The 19,306-nt window shown below is 40.1% G+C and overlaps 1 protein-coding gene and 2 pseudogenes across 6 annotated transcripts; 2 read left to right on the top strand and 1 right to left on the bottom strand.

Annotated features, from left to right (window-relative positions):
- The first annotated feature begins 307 nt into the window (after positions 1–307).
- LOC111344017 (uncharacterized) lies at positions 308–18,440 on the top strand. 4 transcript variants are annotated; one of them, XM_088754272.1, is made up of 8 exons: positions 351–467; positions 1,177–1,257; positions 14,728–14,859; positions 15,630–15,828; positions 16,225–16,322; positions 16,413–16,722; positions 17,127–17,241; positions 17,605–18,440. In XM_088754272.1, the coding sequence occupies exons 3-8, from the start codon at positions 14,728–14,730 to the stop codon at positions 18,050–18,052; spliced, it is 1,302 nt and encodes a 433-aa protein (XP_088610398.1). In that variant the 5' UTR covers positions 351–467; positions 1,177–1,257; the 3' UTR covers positions 18,053–18,440. The 4 variants fall into 4 exon arrangements, with proteins under 4 accessions (XP_022806965.2, XP_088610398.1, XP_022806960.2 ...); XM_022951230.2 differs by lacking the exon at positions 1,177–1,257 and having other exon boundaries at positions 308–467; XM_022951225.2 differs by lacking the exons at positions 351–467; positions 1,177–1,257 and adding an exon at positions 5,278–5,388.
- Positions 7,734–10,297, top strand: LOC148736481 (uncharacterized; annotated as a pseudogene). The gene is made up of 5 exons (XR_015999010.1): positions 7,734–8,238; positions 8,339–8,524; positions 8,606–8,804; positions 8,894–9,119; positions 9,662–10,297. The product of XR_015999010.1 is annotated as an uncharacterized LOC148736481 (transcript).
- On the bottom strand, positions 11,858–13,395 carry LOC148736480 (uncharacterized; annotated as a pseudogene). Its single transcript, XR_015999011.1, has 2 exons — positions 12,852–13,395; positions 11,858–12,360 (listed from the first exon to the last, which is right to left on the bottom strand). The product of XR_015999011.1 is annotated as an uncharacterized LOC148736480 (transcript).
- Positions 18,441–19,306: the final 866 nt, after the last annotated feature.

The following is a 19,306-nucleotide window of genomic DNA, read 5'->3' as shown; positions in this document are numbered from 1 at the left end:
ACGTGTTTGAAAAATTTGCTTTTCAAATAAGAAACACAAGTTGAAAGAGGGTTTTAGTAAGAGTTAGTCATTTGCACCATTAATATTGTTCGCGTACTTTTTTTCTATTTCAGTGGTTCTTCATTGCACAATTATTCAAGTATTTCTAAACCTGCGAGCCTCAGCAAATTGAATTCAAATCTTAACTCCCTAATCTTGTTTTGCTTGAAGAAAAAATTGAGTTTTCGCAATTTATGGTCGGTGTATTTAGAACAGGTTGAACAAGCACCAAACTCGACTTCTTTTGGGCATTTGTTTGCGTGATGACTATTCACATCACGTTAGTTGATTACGTCATCAAACGATAAGGTTGCTTCAATGGAAATATATATTGCCAAAGATATATTTTGTCAAGACTGGCATAGCGTGATACATAACTGTTATTCTAAGCTGTTGTTCAGTGCTCCATGAATTATCTTCCAACCAAGGTAAGTTTAATAGTTAACAAAATTTCGGAACCTTTATTTTATTCACATCGACATGTATCAATGTTCCTCTTTTCTCGTTGATCAATTTCACTCTATCAAATTTTGGCGACCCTTGACATTGAAGAGAGCAAAAATTGGTGAATAGATTCATATTTTGGCCAGCTGCTTTAAACTTGTGAACACTTTTAAGCGAACAATGAAAATTCGAGCACATGAACCTTGACTAATATTCGATTTGTTATGAGAGATTGGCGGTAGAGCTTACAAGCGAATCGAACGAACTTCAAGTGACGAAAACGCCGTCCTTTCCTGTTTATGAAATAATAGCAATCCTAACCAACGTAGAATACCATACCAATTCGATGGTGGAAAAATAAAAATTCAAACTTATCCACCACGCGACTTACAGGAGACTATTTCAATTGTACAGTAATAGTAATCAAAGTTTAATATCTTTACGTGGGGCATGGTTTCCCATATTGTCCGAGCCACAGGCTCATGTATGAAACGCAGGACAACCCACCCCTCCCACCCCAGGGGAGGACATCCATCACACAGTAATCTCGTGCGTGGGAAATTAACGTCTCCTACCCCTAACCCTGCAGGAGACGGGACCTCCATTTATTCGTCCCTATCCGAGAAGACTAGAATATCAAAACCATTTCTTGATGTTATAGAAAGGCAGCATATTCTTCTCAATTATTTTAAGACCTTGAGTGTTGGTCCGGCCCTGGCTCGAGCCCTCGACCTCCCGCACATCAGTCCAGCGCTCTATCTATAGAGCTAACCGGTAGGTGGTTAGTAACTCTGATTAGTATAAGTGACAGGCAGCCCCTGGTAGTAACTGAGACGGCCTAGAATAATTACCATTCTGTATTTTAATTCTATGTCTTGTGTCAGGTAATGTAGTCTCCTTCGCAACCGTCTTTCGGGATGTCACGCAACGCTCCCCCTTTCCAACCACCCCTGGATCTGCCCCAGCTTTGTAAGAGTAACCTTTTGTAGTATGAAGGCGAAATTTATCCGCAAGGATGTAGGATGTAGGTTTTTTTGGAGAAGTTGGATTTCTCGTCAGTTTCTTCTCTTGGCACCCGCTAGACCGTCCGCCATATTGGAATGCACACGAAAGGATATTATGGCACAAGGATAACTCGATATCCGAACTCAGTAGCTACCTTTAACCCTATTCGTTTGGCTCTCAGTGGAGATATCAGCCTCAACCCCAGGTCCGAGCTGCACTGCATCTTATAATGGCGGCAAGACACCGGCTTGGAAGTTTCCTTGTGTTGTTTGCGAAAAACCAGTTCGAAGTAATCAGAAGGGAATTCTGTGCGACGGTTGCGACAAATGGTATCACATCAAGTGTATCGATGTGGATCCAGTACCATACTACGTCCATGAGTAATTCTGAAGATCAGTAGTTTTGTGAAGGTAACAATTGTGGACCACCATTTGAATCCTCAAACTGTTTCTTAATGGAGGGTGGTAAAGGTGGGGGGGTGGGGGGGGGGGTGGAGGGTCAAGATCACGTTTCACGGAAAATAAATTGGTTCTTTCACAGTTCACGGGAGATAAAATCGGCATTTCACGTTTCACAAAAAAAATGCATTCTTTGAACTTTGAACTTACGCAAGTTACGAACTTGCGTAACTTGTGATATTTGAAAAGTTACGCCCAAAGCACAGCCTTGTTTGATGACTTTGCCATTCGTCCTCTTCTTGGTCTCGGCGCAGCAAAAAGAAAATCGAGTTGCTTGTTTTTCTTACATGACTGAGGGCACCACTCTCCTCCACCGCTACATCATCTGATTCCCTGTCGGACTTGTCTTCATCGTATTTAGAAAGTTGATCACTCCCAGAATCCCATGATGAAATTGCATCCTCTCTTCGTCTATCTTCATTTTCTGGTGCAAACTGTAGCCGTTCTTCCTGGTGGACAGCAGTCTGGTACATGTTCAGAGCAAGTTAAGAGTTCCAGCATTGTACTTCGTTGTTTCTTGTCGGACAGTGCGTTGTCTGACGCATTTACTGTAGGCGTTTGCCCAGTTCCCCATTAGTTAAACTCACGGAAGGGTGCATTTCCTGTGTGTGCGGCAATAAAAAGCGGACCACTGCGTCATCCTTTTCGCCGATTCCAGGGCTGTACTCCCAAAATCTCTGGCGTTGTGTAGGTGGATACAAGTGGGATACTTAAAATGAGAAACCGCGGGGAGGTTCTCCACTTTCCCGCTAAGGAGAGTGTCCGGATTGACTGTTACTTCTGGGTTAATTTTCGCAAATTTTTTTGCAACCTTGACAGTCCCCGGTTAATCATGTCAACAGACTTTACTGTCTTGTTTGCTACAGTTCTTTCTGGTCCATTGGTCTGCGTGGCGTGTGTCCAATGTCCATGCAGTCACGTCTGCACAGATTATACGGTAACTTGAAGGTAATCAGAAACGGATTTAAACTCTCTCCCCCTTCTCGTAAGGTTGCAGTATGCGTTCGCTTGTGCTTTGAAGAGCTGACAATACTTTGTAAGATGCTTTCACGTTCCTGAAGATAGTGCATTTCGTTTTCCCACTGTTGTTGGGTTCGAATGCAAAGCTTTCCACAGCTCCTGGCGAACGAACTGATCACATGAAGGAGCAGTCAATACTGCTCCCAACCGGATCCTTTTGCCTCAGCAAGAGATCTCACGTCTAACGGTCTTACTGAGTCCAGTACAACTTTTTCAAAGGTATCCAATGTTAGTTTCGAAACGCGTACCTTGTGTACAGTTCCTCTTATGTTCGTTTGTTAATGCTTATCACTTAATAAGTTTCTTATTTCAGTTAGTTTCATTTAAGCACATGTACCACGCATCGATATTGTATTTTATACTTTATTGCTATATAAGTTGATGTCGGTACTACCAATTTTGTCGGCTATTCACGAATCATCTGCTATTAGCGAGTTATCGACAATCATTAGGAGCTAGACAAAAGTAAGTTTTTCTTTATTTTACATTTAAGATATTTCCCCTTTTTGGTACATACATGGGTTTATTTCTCGCTTTTAATTCACTTTATAATCGCTTCATTGTTAATTAGGCTAGTGTTATATTTCTCAAGGATATTTTCTTAGTTTAGTTTCGGCTATATATTCTTTTAGTTCGAACCACACAAACTCAGCCACACAAATTCAGCTACAAGCATCAATTACAACTACGCTATCTTCAATCTATACGACATTTTTCTCTGAGGGTCCCCCCAAAAAAACACGGGACTGTTCATGGAGATGCGCGTATATATAAGAATTAAAAAAAGTCTGCGTCAGGCCAGTAGCTCATACAGCCTAAGCGACGAAATATTTCTACTCTCCCTTCCCCCTGGATGGGATGCTAGTCCATCACATGGTCACTCTCCGTTTGAAATTCGGCTCCACCCATGCATTTCACGTTTCACCCTCACAACCACTCAGTTAAAGCCATTATTCTTAAACTTTAAATTACTTAAAAACGATCCAGAGACTGGCACTATCTTTTCGTAACCTCCACTTATTTCATTCAAACGCGACAGAAAAATTGGCAATTTTTTGGCCATAAGTTCATTACAAACTAACGACCAACCCGGCACTTTTAAATGCGGTCGCGCACGATGCAGAACTTGTCCGTTCATTCACAACACTGAGAAAGTATCGGGACCCAAGCGATCCATTAAGATCACCGATCACTTTACGTGCACCTCCGCCAACGTAATCTATTGCATAACTTGCACTTATTGCAAAAAGTTATACATCGGCGAAACAGGAAGACGACTAGGTGACCTATTCCGAGAACACCTTCGCGACGTAGAAAGGAATGACCAGGACGCATCAAAACCAGTCGCTAGACACTTTAATTTACCTAATCATTCTAAACAACATATGCCAACCAGCGATCTTTCCTTGCATTTGGGTAACACGGAAAACCGCAAAACTCTTGAACAAAAGTTTATCTTTCAAATTCGCACTCTTAATCCCACAGGCATCAACGAACACTTTTCATTCCACTAATTTATTCGTGTTTTTCTCGTCGCTATGTTCCCCCCAATAGCGTAGCTGCGCTTTCTGCATATAAACCCACATGCAACCCACAATTCCTCCATTCGCTCTGACGAAGGGCTAATGCTCGAAACGTCAGCTTTTTTATTCGTTATGGTGGTTAATTTACAATTTCAATTTAGTTGATATAACCAAATTACCTTTAGAAACTTTTAGCCTTTATTCAATATAAAATAAATTTCTTATCTTTATGTATAAAGTGAATGGTAACATTACCCCAAATAAAATAGCAAACCTCTTTAGTATTGCCAATCCACACTATAACCTCAGAAATAGTAATCACAGTGACTGCGTTCTACCCAGATACAACTTGGACATCGTTAACAAATCAGTTCCATCTCTCCCAAGTGATCAAAATTCCAACCAGGGGCAATCGTGTATCGATGATGACTGACAACATTGGAAGGACACCTTTCTAGCTGCGGTCTCTGACTTTGTCCCCTGCTGAGAAAGTTAGAGGTCGCAACCCACCTCCCTGCGTTATTTACATTGCAGTTATTTACTCCAAAAAGCAGTTAAACCAGTCTTCTGTAAAGTAAGTTCACGCTCATAAATAAACTATTGGTTGGCATGTTTGGGTTTACGGGACAACTGACCCGGGCAGAGTAAACATACTTTGAGAACGCTAACCAAAACAATCTCACAAGGCATTCATTGAATGACAAAGTACTTCTTAAACCAATCTCCCGGCAGTATAACATATCATGAGGTGTCCATCATCCTGGCAGCCCCCCCTCCCCTCGATGGAACCTGGTGCAGACCGTCTCTTTTCATAATCTATTTGATTTGAGTGCGAATCACTCTGCATGCCTGTTTTGCTTAAGACGAGAGATCGTGATTTAAGCACCCATTTAAACGAGGTAAGCTTAGTTTGAGCTTAATTCTTTGTCAAATATCCACGAAATTCGCCCGCACTGAAATAACAGTTTTGCGTGTTGGATGATAACAATAATAATAATTTATTAATCAGTAGCGCTTTACAATCATATGTTTAGGAGAAAGCGAAAATGCATTACTGTGAGAATAAAATGAACTAAGTTACAGACTATAAAAATACTTCTTAAAAAGATAGGTTTTAAGTCGAGATTTAAAACTGTTAAGTGATGTTACTTGATGTTACAGCATCAGCTCCAGAGATTCGGAGCTGATGCTGAGAATGATCTTGCTCCCAATGTTGTAAGCATCTTTCCCTTAGGATGGTCCAATAAGAGCTTACCAGCAGACCTAAGAATTAGGATCACTAAGATGAGTTGGCACTAGGCCATAAATACATTTAAAAGTCAAAAGTAAAATCTTATAGTCAATACGTAAGGAAACCGGCACTTTTAAAATGCGCTCGTGCACGATGCAAAACGGGTCCTTTCATTCACAATACTGAGAAAATATCGGGACCCAAACGATCCATTAAGATCACCGATCACTTCACGTGCATTTCCGCCAATATAATCTGCTGCATAACTTGCACTTATTGCAAAAAGATTTACATCGGCGAAACAGGCAGAAGACTAGGTGACCGATTCCGAGAACACCTTCGCGACGTGGAGAGGAATGACAAGGACACATCGAAACCAGTCGCTAGACATTTTAATTTACCTAATCATTCTAAGCAACATATGGCAATCTGCGGTCTTTCCTTACACTTAGGTAGCACGGAAAGCCGTAAAACTCTTGAACGAAAGCTTATCTTTCAAACCGGCAGTCTAAATCCCACAGGTACCAACGAACGCTTTTCATTCCACTAATTAATTCGTGTTTCTCTCGTTGCCATGTTCCCACCAATAAGGTAGCTCCATTTTCTGCCTTTAAAAGCACACACAACCCTCTATTCGCTCCGACAAAGGGCTAACGCTCGAAACGTCAGCTTTTATAATCGTAACGGTGGCCAATTTACCATTTCAACTTTGTTGATATATTCAAATTATCTCGTTACCCCCACCGACGCAGCCCCAAACAGTTACTTTAGAAACTATCAGCCTTTATTGATTGATACGATTATTGCCCACAGTAATGGAACACGAATCTAATTTATCCAGCTGTTGTCGTGTGCCGACCAACAAAAACTCCGTTTTATCATTATTGATCAACCGATCACGAACAATCCATTTCCTCACTGCATCAATGCACTTTTGCATAGCTTGTGTAGCATCAGCTTGAGCAGTGTTTCCAATTGGTTTAAAACTCAGATACAGCTGCGTATCGTCTGCAAAACAGTGAGCATCGGGAAGATAATGTTCCACAATCTTAAACAGCTTGGACGCATATATTATGAATAACAAAGGCCCCAAACAGGAGCCTTGAGGTACCCCGCAGTTCAAGTCAAAAGGACGAGAAAGAACCCCTTGTACAGAATAAATAATAAATAACTTATTAGTCGTTTTGTTGTGTAGTATCGCTGAGTATTTTACTCGTTATTTGTATTTACTCGTCAAAATACGGCATAACTCGTAAAAATACTCAGCGATACCACACAAGAAAACGTCTCATAAGATATATGTAATCGCATAATTATTTTATGCATCGGTAATCTTCCGCGATTAGTACATTTGTCTCAGGGCGTCTGATCTTTAGGCAACCCCGGTTTTGCTTAAAAGCTAACCTTGGCACGCACTCGGATTGCTAAAACATTATCATTTCGTCGAAATACAATTTTCAACTCAAGGGCCCAAAAATTGAGCAGAAATACGAGGACACCAATTACGTAGACTGCGTCGGTGGTTTTCACGCTACGTCATTGCCACCATGTTGGTGGACGTAGACAATAGTGTTAATCATTCTAAACAACATACGGCTATCTGCGGTCTTTCCTTAGATTTTAGGGGCATAGGGTAAAATATGGACTGGACTGGACTATTTTTTGGACGACTTTTTGTAAGATTTTTTGGACGATTTTTTAGACGATTTTTTGGACTATCTTTTTGACGATTTTTTGGACGATTTTCTGTATGATTTTATAAGAGGGGGAGGCACACCTTTAGTACTTAGGAAGGGGGGGTGCAGTCGACAAGTACTGAGGGAGGGGTGGGGTAAGAGTCTTCTTACTTAGGGAGGGTGGTAGGTAGTTGTAATTGTAAACACTACTGGTTAATGGAGATTTTACTAGATCGTAATAATTATTTTAATCGGTTTTTTGACTGAATTCTCCTACATCAACATTTTGCGCTGGGCCGCGGCGTTTTTTTATTGTTTTAGCCATGCGAAAGCGAAACTGCCACGTAAACACTGGACTTTAATTCTTATTGAAAATATCGCGTTTACGATCCTCCACTGTTGAGTTACCAGTCTGGCATAGGTTATGCGTGTGCCTTTTGAGTCGACTTGTGCACCATCAGTTTTCCTTTGTGTAATTACCAGATTTATCTATCTTTCTTTTGTCATTGATGTTATCAGACGAGCTCGAGATCACAGAATTTCCGTTCCTTGGCCCTTGACTTTAGCCGAAAATATAAAATTCACAAGCGCTATCGCAATTTTAGCGTTTGTACGTTTACTATATGAAATCATTTTTGGTACAATCGTACAAAGCAATATTAGAGACATTTAGCACCAGGGTTTTCGCATTAACGGCAGACCTGAAACGGCAGTTCCAGGTTAGGAGTTTGGCGTTTGACGTTTATGGCTTCTACCACTTTAGCTACACTTCTCCAACCTCGAGCAAATTTACGAAAACTAGTGAATTATGGGAACTTCCAGAAAATGGCGGCTGCTGCAAGGTTAGTTTTTCTAAGCTGATGTATTTCAAGATTTTTTGGAGTTCTCAAACCTTCATTTATCTGTAAAAAAGAAATAAATTTTTTATTTTCCATTTCTAAGGCATAATTTTGAGGACATCCTTGCTGTAGCTCTGGCCTATGACAGCAGTTCTTCAGATGATTCGAGCGATGAAGACGACCTGGATCTTCTTCTAATCGATGCCATGTTCCCTGAAACTAGCAAACCCGACTATATACGGCTCAATTTGGAAGACTTGACTGAAATTCAGTGTGAGACGATGTTTAGGTTGGTTTTTTTTTTTCCCGATTTTGGACACGTTAGCCTTTCGTTGAATTACAAATTAAAAAACATTAACTTCAATGACAGGTTCCAAAAACACGACATGCAACGCCTCCTGACTGCATTGGAAATCCCAGAGTATTACATTTGCGTTCAGCGAACACACGCAACTGGGATGGAGGCCTTAATGATCTTACTCAGGAGATTGGTCTACCCAGCAAGATGGTGCGATCTGGTACCCTTTTTCGGAAGGTCTGGGTCTGAGCTCAGTCTAATATTTAACACGGTATGTTTTCATGTAATATTAAGTTATTTTGCAATTAAAGACAAATAACATGCGCAATAAATTGACTAAATGAATATTTGCATTTCTAGATAATGGATGACCTCTACGACCGCTTTCAACACCTACTCGATTCGTTAGATCTAGTGTGGTTGGACCCCGAGTTTTTCTCTCAAGTCATAAACAATAAAGGAGCACCGCTCAATCAATGCTGGGGTTTTATTGATGGGACTGCTAGACCTATTGCACGCCCCATCCGCAATCAGCGCATCATGTTCAGTGGACATAAAAGGATACATTGCTTGAAATTTCAGGCAAGTATTATCACCGTTCTTTAATTCGGTCGGATGCATCTTAAAAATTCCTGAGAAACTTTAATTACTCCCCACCCCCTCCAGTCTTGGTTAAGACACCTTAGTCATTTAATTAAGCCTCCATCCCCAAACAGAAAAACACACAAACGCACGCACACGCGCACACTTCCTGAGAATGCCATTTTTCTAATAAAGAGTCAAGTATCATCAAATCTTGGTTTTAAAACCTTGGCTGTCACAATTTTGAAGGCCTTTTGTTCTTAGAACGATTAATTATTACATGTGGCAATAGGCTTTTGGTTAATGCGTTTGGTTAATGCGTTTTGGTTAATGCGTTTGGGGAGGGGAGTTGGGATAGTAACTAGGATTTTGCAGTGCCAGCCCAGGGCTTATACAATTTCAAAGTACTTTTTGGTCCTAAAGAAATAAAAGCACAATGGAATCAGGAGAAAATGGGAACGTAACCAGGGCCTTATAAGTGGGATTTTGTGGTATGTAGTAAAAGCTGTGAATTATGGTGTTAACATGGGTTATTTTCTCAGTCAGTTGTGGCACCAAATGGCCTGATTGCACACATGTTTGGCCCAATAGAGGGACATCAACATGACGCCTTTATGCTTGGTGTAAGTGGACTGACAGACAAGCTTAGCAGATTCCAGACACCCACATGAGAGCCATACGTGTTGTGTATGGGGACCCTGCCTATGGTTTAGCACGCAACATTATTGGACCCTTTCACGGAGGCCATATTGCTGATGATGAACAAGCATTCAATACAGAAATGAGCAAAGACAGGAAATGTGTGTGGAGTGGGGCTTCGGTAAAATTTGTGACAATTTTGCCCACTTAGACTTTAAAAAAAGTCTCAAGGTTTTGCTGCAGCCTGTTGGGAAGTATTACTTAGTGGCAAGTATCTTAATTAATTGCCATACTTGCCTGTATGGGTCACAAACCAGCACATTTTTTGACCTTGATCCCCCTTCATTGGAAACATACCTTTCTAATCTCTAATGCAAACAATTTTTTTTTTTACCATTACTATCTTTTTTTGTTTTGTAACCAAGCTTGAAATGGCAATGCATAGTGGGCCTCCCCATACTGTAATTTTGAGGAGGCAGCTTATAAAATGGAAAATCTTTAATGAAATATACTGAAAAACAAATAAACAAGCTAACAAGTCAAGTTGAAGGCTTTTTGCTTGAAAATCATCCATCAAAAAATCTTTTAAGCAAAGATCAAAGCCAAACCAGCCACATACAGCCTCAGATGTCTTGCCCTAATTGGAGACCAGAAAATACACAACTGAGTCTGCAAATTTTGCTTGCACCTCATGTTTGCATTGCTAGTGAGAACCCAGCTATAACCCTGTCTGAACAAATGTAGAGTAAGTAAACAAATCATTATACGTAACTGTAACCAGGGCTCGACACTGATGATAGCCTTCTAGCTAGACTAGTAGAAATTCAGTTTTGGTCAGTGGTTTTCGATTTCAGCCAGCCAGTTTAGCTAGTAAACTAACTGAAAGTGTTGTAACATCTAAGATGCCACTAGCGACTTGGCTGGTAAGTTGAAAAGTTAGTGTAGAGGCCTGGTAACTGTCTGAGTCTGTTTAGTCAGGAGGTGGTACCAGGAACTCCCCTTCCCCCTCACCCTAAACAAAATTCAAATGAAAAGTTGAAATTTAATTGTTACTTGCATAAAATAATTATGTTGTGAAACACAACAGCTGCCATATGCAGGCACACAATTTAGTGATAAACATTCTTTGTAACATGCCTTCACAATATTTTGGCCCATCTGAATAAAGTTGACATCCATGAAGTGAAAAATCCAGTCAAGGTAATGCCCAATGGTTTGCTAACAGTAAAACAACGGAACATGCAGTGGAAAATTGGACACAATGCTACAAAACATTTTCTTTCCCCTTTTTCTTCTAAAGAGGGTCTTTCAAAAGGCTGGGAATTGCCCTCGTTTCTTGCATTTCCATTTCTAACTTTGCCTTTCTTTCTTCTGCCTCTGCGGCATACTTTTCTTTGGCAAATTCCAACTCCATTCTTCTAAGTTCTAGCTCATCATTTTTAATTTCAGCTTTCTGAGAGTATTTCTCTGTCAACATATCCATTGCTGAACGTTTAGTTGCACGCTTCTGGACCCTTTTTCTCTTTGAACGTATGATGATCAAAGATTGTTGTTGCTTCAAATTTCTTTCAACGAAGTTTGATCTTTTATCTTATCCTATCTTACACTTTATTACCAATGCAATAGAGTGAAAGTAGTATTTCAGAGAAATTCAAATAACAAATTTACAAAAGTTTGTGCAATTTACTTGAAAATTGTTAAAGTAATAACGACCATCACACTATTTATAGGTGTTTCACTAAAATGCTGTTTGCATTTTTGAAGGGATTTAAAATCAAATTGGTTTGAAAATTTTTGAACCCCCACAAAATCAAACCACAAATGTTTGTTTCATAAAAAGGCTTTGAAATACATGTCTCAGGCACTCACAAAATACTACTGTTTGAAAATAGCTGGCCATTGTCTATTTCTTTATGTAAATGCACTATCAGCCACAGCTATTAATCAAACAGAGGTTTTAAAAGATCAATCAGCATTGAATATTTATACACTACAGTGATGTACCTCTCAAAGAAGTGCTTTCATCACCACTATCGGACCCCCCCCTGAATCTTCATCAGACTTACTAAATGTATCACTGCGACGCTCTAAAAGAAAAAGAGTTGAAACTAAATCAGCTTTCAACAGTGACAATTTGATCAGGATTTATAGGTGAGCTACTTTTGGCTGTATGTTGTACAATGAATGTGTGAATGATCATCGCAGTTATGAACACTAATTAAGCTGTAGTGAAAATATAGCCCAAAATAAATTCTGGCTTGTGCAGGAGTTGACCCCGTGACTTCTGCATTCCTGGTGCAGAGCACTGCAGCAGTCATGCAGAGGTCATGGGTTTGACTCCCGCACAAGCCTGAATTCTCTTTTTGGAACAGTTGGATGATTAATACTTAATGGTAATACAGCTATCAAATTATCATGTTATATATTAACTTGCTAATCTTTCTACAGCTGCCTTTCTCATTTCCTCAGCTTTCTGTCTGTCATCTTCTTCTTTCTTTTTCTTTGCCTCCTTTTCTGTCTTCCTCATCTCTGCCATATCTCTTCCTTATGTAATTATGTCCTCACAGAGCTGCTGCAGCTCAGTCAACTCCTCTTCTGTGCCTGACCTTTCAAAGTCAAATTACAGTCAAACCTGTGTAAAATGTTCACCAGTAGCTTTGTACAGGTTGATTGTTTAATGAAGGTTCAACATCTACAGTAAAAGAATTTGACATTGTTCAGCCCTACCTACATTTTATTGATCATTGTAAGAAATTTATATTTCTTGCTCATTTGTAATAAACTTAACTACAGCTTTTGAGTACTAATTTAGCTATAATTGATTGCACATTCGGATTGTATCTTCTTACTCTATGAAGTGATTGCTTGATACAATAAAAATACACTCGTTGGGACCAAATTGCATTGTAAAAGGTGACCGCTTAACAGAGGTCACAATATTTGGAATAATGAGTGAGGGGAGAAATTTTCGAGGCTATCAAAACTGACCGCTTAATACAGGTTGACCATTAATACAGGTTCGCTTGATACAGGTTTAACTGTAAATGTAGAACATAAAAGATGTGCCTTTATCGAATTAAAGTGTAGGGAGAGTTACCTTTTCAAAGCTTTGGCGTCCTCCGATTTGTATTTCTCAAGTATTCTATCCATCTTTTCTCGACATCCTCTCCCTTTGACTTCTACTTGTTTATCATCAGTAGAAAAAGCTTTGCTTAGTGTTTCTGCTACTTCGTCCCACTCTTGGGGCTTTTCAGGTAAATACTTTGCCACCTCCTTTGCAAGGGCTAATTCGTGCTTCATTTCTGGCCATCGGAATGGAGCCATGATACCCTGGAATTATAAAAAATTTTAAGCTTTCTCAGATACCATCTACTGCTGCTTGAATAATAAACCTTAAAGGCGAGGAAAACCTCATTTATGAGCTCACAGTAGGCCACTAGCGACCGAAAACTTCGAAAAAAACATGAAAATTGAAGAGGCCGCTATATTGAATTTCCAGACAACAGCAGTGTTTGATTTTCAAAGGGCAACAAGAAGTCCTCTTTTCACTCATTCACTAAAAAATATGTCTAAACTTGTTCTAAAAAGACTGGTTTACATAAATTTCTGATTTATACGTGGCATAAAAACAAAATCAGGATAAAAAATGTTCAGGTAAATCACTCACGTGAAAACCTACCTCTTGCTGTTGAAAACGCGCGTTGAAAACTCCAAACGTGACCGCAGGGCTTGTTCACGTGACCTCCACCGGTTTGCCGTTAGAGGTTTCCGCTGAAAACCCTGGTGCTAAATGTCACTAATTGTTACTCATTGTTTGTCGCGTAAGATACGGTTTTCTCAATTTTCGGCAATAATCCGCAATCTTTATTTCTGAACAAAAGAAAGACTCGCGCAGGATCATCAAACTGACCCAGCGCTTACGTATGACAATTAAGTAGAAATCATCTTTGTAAGACTGGGCTATTCTCCTTTCTCCACTTTTTATGAGAATATTTATATCTCTACTTGACCGTAATGTCTTACTTTCATTTCAAAAGTTTTAATCGGTTTCGGCTGAATAATATTTTCGAATCCTGAATTATCTCATTTGGGGTAAAACTTCGGAAATGCCAGTTTGTGAAAATGCTAAGAATAAAGGGAAGACATATGTTGAGTGTGCAATATCTTTCCGTACCGCAACGTAATAACACAGTTGTCGAAAGAACACTTAGAAAACTCCGTTTTTGGTAAAAACAATCTGAAAATGTTGATTTTCAAAAAGCGGTCTCGTAAATATCTACGCACACAGTTCCGTAACAGTATCCTCCGTAACGTTAACCTGTTGCTACAGTTGCAAAATCTTTTGCCACGTCCCTAGATAAGATATCAAAATCTCTCTCTCAAACAACATTGGGAAACAATAATATAACAACATTTTTAGAAATGTTATGGAGGGGTAAAAGTAGCTGATGCTTGAAAACCCTGCAATGTTTCTGTAACTGCGCTCTTTTTCAAAATGAATTCAGTTTAATCTCTTGTTGTAGAAAGGTGCAATTAGCTAAAGCCAGCCCAAAGTTGTAATAAAAAGGTTTCTATGGTCAAAAAATAATAGTAAAATTAAAAAATTCCGAAAGGTGTTGATCCCGGAGGCATGTCGAAGGTAATAGAAGAAAGTCACATTTCTAAACGTGCCCCATTGGCAAACTTCAGAGCAGCAGTCTGCAAACTTGTCGGGTTCACGAAAAAATCGTCCGTTACTCGAAAGTTATCAGGTTAAAAATGACAGAAATGATCGGGTATTTGGAGACGAAAAGGTTATTCAAAGAAGTGACAAAGTTTTGCTATTGATGAGAGTTAGACGGATTTGATGTTTGAATGATCATGATGCTTTCGCCGTAACCCTATTTATTCTGAGAATAGTAGTCATACCAGGAATTTATTGGATTGTGAACCATCTCATGTAATTTCCTTCCATTCTCTTGTCTTCTTTTCAGATGTTTCTTTTGGCCAAAAACGTGTGCATTTCTCGACGAACCTTGGTTCCAGTCTTTCGGCGGTTTTTAAGATTGAATGCGCTTAGCGACCACAAAGAAGTTCGTGCACTTGAATGTCATAATGGCGGAAAGGTTTGTGTTTTATGTTATTTTTGACAAGCATGCGATTTACTCTTTTTCTTTGCAATGTCACTTTGAGTTTGTAAGATGTAATCACAGAACCAACTACGGCTAAACACGTCTAAAAAAGTCTACTTTGTTTCTCAGCTTGCCGACTGCTAAAAAGTTTCTTCTGATGCATGTGTGCAATGATGTGGGAAATAATTCCTTCACGGAAATTAATATTTTCGCAAATTTTTATGTAAAGACCAACCTTTTTCACCGGGAAAAACAAACTAAGGCCCTGTTTACAAGCAGGTAGGGTAACCCTAGTGCTAGGGTTACCCTGGCAGGAGGGTTACCCTAACGCTCCCACATTTCTTCTTTTTTTCATCGACGTGTTTACAAGGCAGCTAGGGTTACCTTAGCACTATGGTAACCCTAGCTGAGCGCAAGGGTTACCCTAGCGCCAGGGTAACCCTAGCTGCCTTGTAAACACACTGCTGGGGATAACTCGCCTACCCGGGACAACTTTTCACTTGTTTCCAGACCCTTTGAACATTGATAACAATGCGTGCGGTTACCAAGCATAGGTAAGTTGTCCCGGGTTGTAGGGTAACCCTACCTGTGAAATTTTGCTTGTAAACCCGGGCTATCTTTGACCCGTCTGCTAGGGTAACCCTAGCACAAGGGTTACCCTCCTTGCTTGTAAACAGGGCCTAACAAGCTAAAGGTGTACTGATTAAGACAAGGGCTCATACCCAAGCCAACAGTTACCCATTGACTCGCTTTCTCGATTGTAGGTGAAACCTACCTTCTCGTCCCAAGAAATGCAACTCCGTCTGGACACGATTCGACGCCATATGGAGACAAACGGAATTGACGCATGCGTATTTACATCTTATCACAACATCCATTATTACAGTGATTTCCTTTATTGCTATTTTGGTCGACCTTATGCGCTCATTGTCACCCCGTCGAAGACGACGAGTGTTTCTGCTGGTAAACCTTGCAGTATAATCTTCTCTTTTCTCCCTTTTTGATTTTTTTTTTGTGGGAACCAGTCATTATATATTACCGGGGGGAAGGAGGTGGGGGGGAGGGGTCGGAGAATTTTGAAGGGGAATCATATGAATGAAACAGAGCATTGGGGGGAGAATCAGGCAAATTTTATTGTGACTCAATCCCCCCACCCTTTCCCCCTTCCACGAGCTATAGATTGTCACTCGTCCCTAATGTTTTGTTTTTTATATTCCCTGCAGTATTTTGTAGCTCTGTGGGAGTGTGAAAAATATATTATGGAGGTGTTAATTATTAGCGCTTGTGTGGTCTTCACGAAAACTGAGGCAATGGAAATGTGTGCGAGATGTGCATAGCAATTTTTTTTCCATTTTTCAGGCATCGACTATGGTCAGCCGTGGCGCCGAACATTCGGTGAGAACATCGTCTATACGGACTGGAAAAGAGACAATTATTATCACGCTGTGCAACAACTGGTTTGTTTGAGTGTTGATTTGGTCGTAAAAAATTGTCATAGAATATTTCCCCGTTGTAGCAACCACTAAGACGTCAGTTATTTCTTCAAGGTTGGCGACGCCAAAACAGTAGGGCTGGAGTATGACTGGGTCCATCTCGACAGTTACCGAAAGTTCACCGATGCCTTACCGAATGCAAAATTCGTAGATGTCAGTCAATCGACCATGAAAATGCGAATGATTAAATCTCCCGAAGAAATTGAACTTATAAAGCAAGGTGCACGTATTGCTGATCTTGGAGGAGAGGCAGTTGTCAAGGCAATCAAAGAGGGTGCCTCTGAGCACGAGATTGCTTTGGCTTCAACAAACGTGATGGTCAGAGAGATTGCAGACACATATCCGCATTCTGAAATACGAGATAGTAAGTTTTGATTTTTTTTTTCTTTTTAAATTCCTGTCTTCAACTCCTGTTGGTTTCTTGGGAGCCTTCAATAGTAAGAAAAATTTGGAACGCTGACATGGCGAAATGGCGCACTAGCCCCTCCTCCTACCCCTTCCCCACCCCTCCACAGTGGTGGCCTAGGTTCAATTCCTGGACCCTTCCGTTCCAGTTGCCGATCCTGAAAAAAAAAACAAAAAAAAAACAAGCGGTTAAGTTCCCAACCAATATTCGCTTGTATTTCATAGAACTAAAAGTTGGAAACCCTGTCGATTACAACTCGTAGTCTTTTTCGCAGCCTTTCATTAGGATGTCATGAAGCGCTCTCCCCAAATCACAACAAACTTCTTTTGATTAATTTTATCTTCGCTGTTGTAATTTCTCAGCATGGACTTGGTTCCAATCAGGAATTAATACCGATGGTGCTCATAACCCAGTTACCACCCGCCGATTACGAAAAGGAGATATCCTCAGTTTGAACTGCTTTCCTATGATAGCTGGGTAAGTTATAATTATTCTTTAAAATTTTTTACGCAATCTACGCAACGTAAAGTGTCTGCTATTTGGGAAACTTGCGTCAGGGAGCCAAGTGGAGTAATTACCTGTGTATGAACCATAAAGCTTTGGTTCAAAAGACTTCCTTTACATCGGAAGACGCCGTGGTCCAATGGTTGACGCGGTGATCTATTCTGATCTGCTGGACTAAATATTATATGGCAACCCGCAGCCATTACAATTTCTCGCAATACCTGAACAGGCATGGAAAGCGGGAACATGGATGGTTATTAAACAACTACTGGTTTTCTTCCCAGTTTGCCCCTTTGCAAGTTGATTCTCACTTCTGTATCTTTATGTCTCACCTAGATACTATACAGCACTCGAGCGTACGCTCTTTTGTGATCACGTGCCAACAGACCGGCATATGGAACTCTGGGAAGTCAACTGCAAAGTTCACCGTCGGGGCCTGGAGCTCATAAAGCCAGGTGCGCGTTGCAGCGACATCGCCAATGAACTTAACGAGCTCTACCTTGAACACGATTTGCTGAAATATCGTACGTTTGGATACGGTCATTCCTTTGGTGTTCTTTCTCATTATTACGGACGCGAAGCTGGGCTGGAAATCCGCGAAGATATCGAGACGATGTTACAGCCAAATATGGTAATATCCATGGAACCAATGATTACAATTCCCGAGAGGGAGCCTGGTGCAGGTGGATATAGAGAACACGATATACTTGTTGTCAAGGAGACAGCGAGCGAAAATATTACTAAGTTCCCGTACGGACCAGAACACAATATCATTAAAAACTAATGGCAAATGTAACTTAGCGGCTAGAAATGTATTTTTTGTGGTTTTGTTGCTAGGGTCTTTATTTCTTGAATTTATACGCAGCGAGATAGTACTCACAACCAATTATATTATTCTCATAAATATATAGCATATATTTATTGCATAATTAATCATAAACTTGATCCCGTTGTGGAAAAAAAAATTGAAATTTGAAATGATAAGTATTTGTAGGAAAATCTACGGAATACAGAACTAAATCCATTTTTGAATTTATCTAGGTTTTTATCTATTTAATTGAAATTCCCACTGTCTTCAGTGCAGTGGAAAATAGGAATGCTGACCGTGACAAAATGAGTCATTTACTAAACAGCAATGGAGGGTCAGAGATGATTAAACACATTTAACCTTGTTTGAAGTGCTCTATTTCACAAACCACTAGATAACCTTTATCATTAAGAGCACCCTCAAATCATCCTTACGGGCCCTTCACAAGCGATTTTAAAATGTTTTTGGAGCTTCTGTAACTACATATTTCTGCAGAGCAAAAAGTATTCTATCGCATCGTCCAGAAATTAATATATACCGTGGGGGAGTGTGATAATGCTAAATAATGCTATTGAGATTCACTAATTAGGAAGTATGGTATTCAACTTGAAGGGCCCACCAGACTGGTATAAATGTGTCTTTGTTTTCATCTTTCGTCTCCAAATTTAGGAATAGAAGTAGCCAAAACTTACCTTAAAACCTGAATTTTCAGGTGAATTTTACCAATTTGTGATGTCAGTGTTGTTGCGTTCGGATTCACGCGCTAAGTACAACTGTCAGAAACCAGGTCTGGATTTGGGTATGAAGTAAAGCCTGTAAAGGACATGTTTTGGTCTCATTTTGGGTCAGGATTTTTATTGACTGGGCAGCACACTCGAGAAATACCCGCCATTCCTCGGAATTGAGATACCAACTAGCCTAACTGTCAGACGTCTCTTTGCCCACGATCTCCCAACCCCACCCCCCCTCATCTCTTAGGACAGTGTATGGCTGACTCTTTGAGCATGCAAACTACTGAAACCATTCTGTGTGTATGGCTCATTTCATTTGCCCATTCCTTAATTTCGACCGAGAAAAGTAGTAGAATCGTCGGCCAACTCAGGGGGCGCGGACCCAGTCATTTAGCAGGAAGGGCCAAGGGATGATTCGGCATGATTCAAAATACCCAGATTTTTTTTTTTTGACATTAGAGAGTAAATTTTGAATACTTCATGTTGAGAAGTAATTAGA

This window comes from Stylophora pistillata, chromosome 3, assembly GCF_964205215.1.
Source record: "Stylophora pistillata chromosome 3, jaStyPist1.2, whole genome shotgun sequence".
Lineage (NCBI taxonomy): Eukaryota > Metazoa > Cnidaria > Anthozoa > Scleractinia > Pocilloporidae > Stylophora > Stylophora pistillata.
Note: the sequence above shows the minus strand (reverse complement) of the source record. Positions and strands in the feature narration are given on the sequence as shown.

Excerpts from the sequence above, each read along its gene's own strand:
- LOC111344017 (XM_022951225.2), top strand. The coding sequence starts at position 5,335 with ATGCCTGTTTTGCTTAAGACGAGAGATCGTGATTTAAGCACCCATTTA. Across the intron at positions 14,860-15,629 it reads AATGTCATAATGGCGGAAAG|GTGAAACCTACCTTCTCGTC; the intron begins GTTTGTGTTTTA and ends TCTCGATTGTAG. Across the intron at positions 15,829-16,224 it reads GACGACGAGTGTTTCTGCTG|GCATCGACTATGGTCAGCCG; the intron begins GTAAACCTTGCA and ends TCCATTTTTCAG.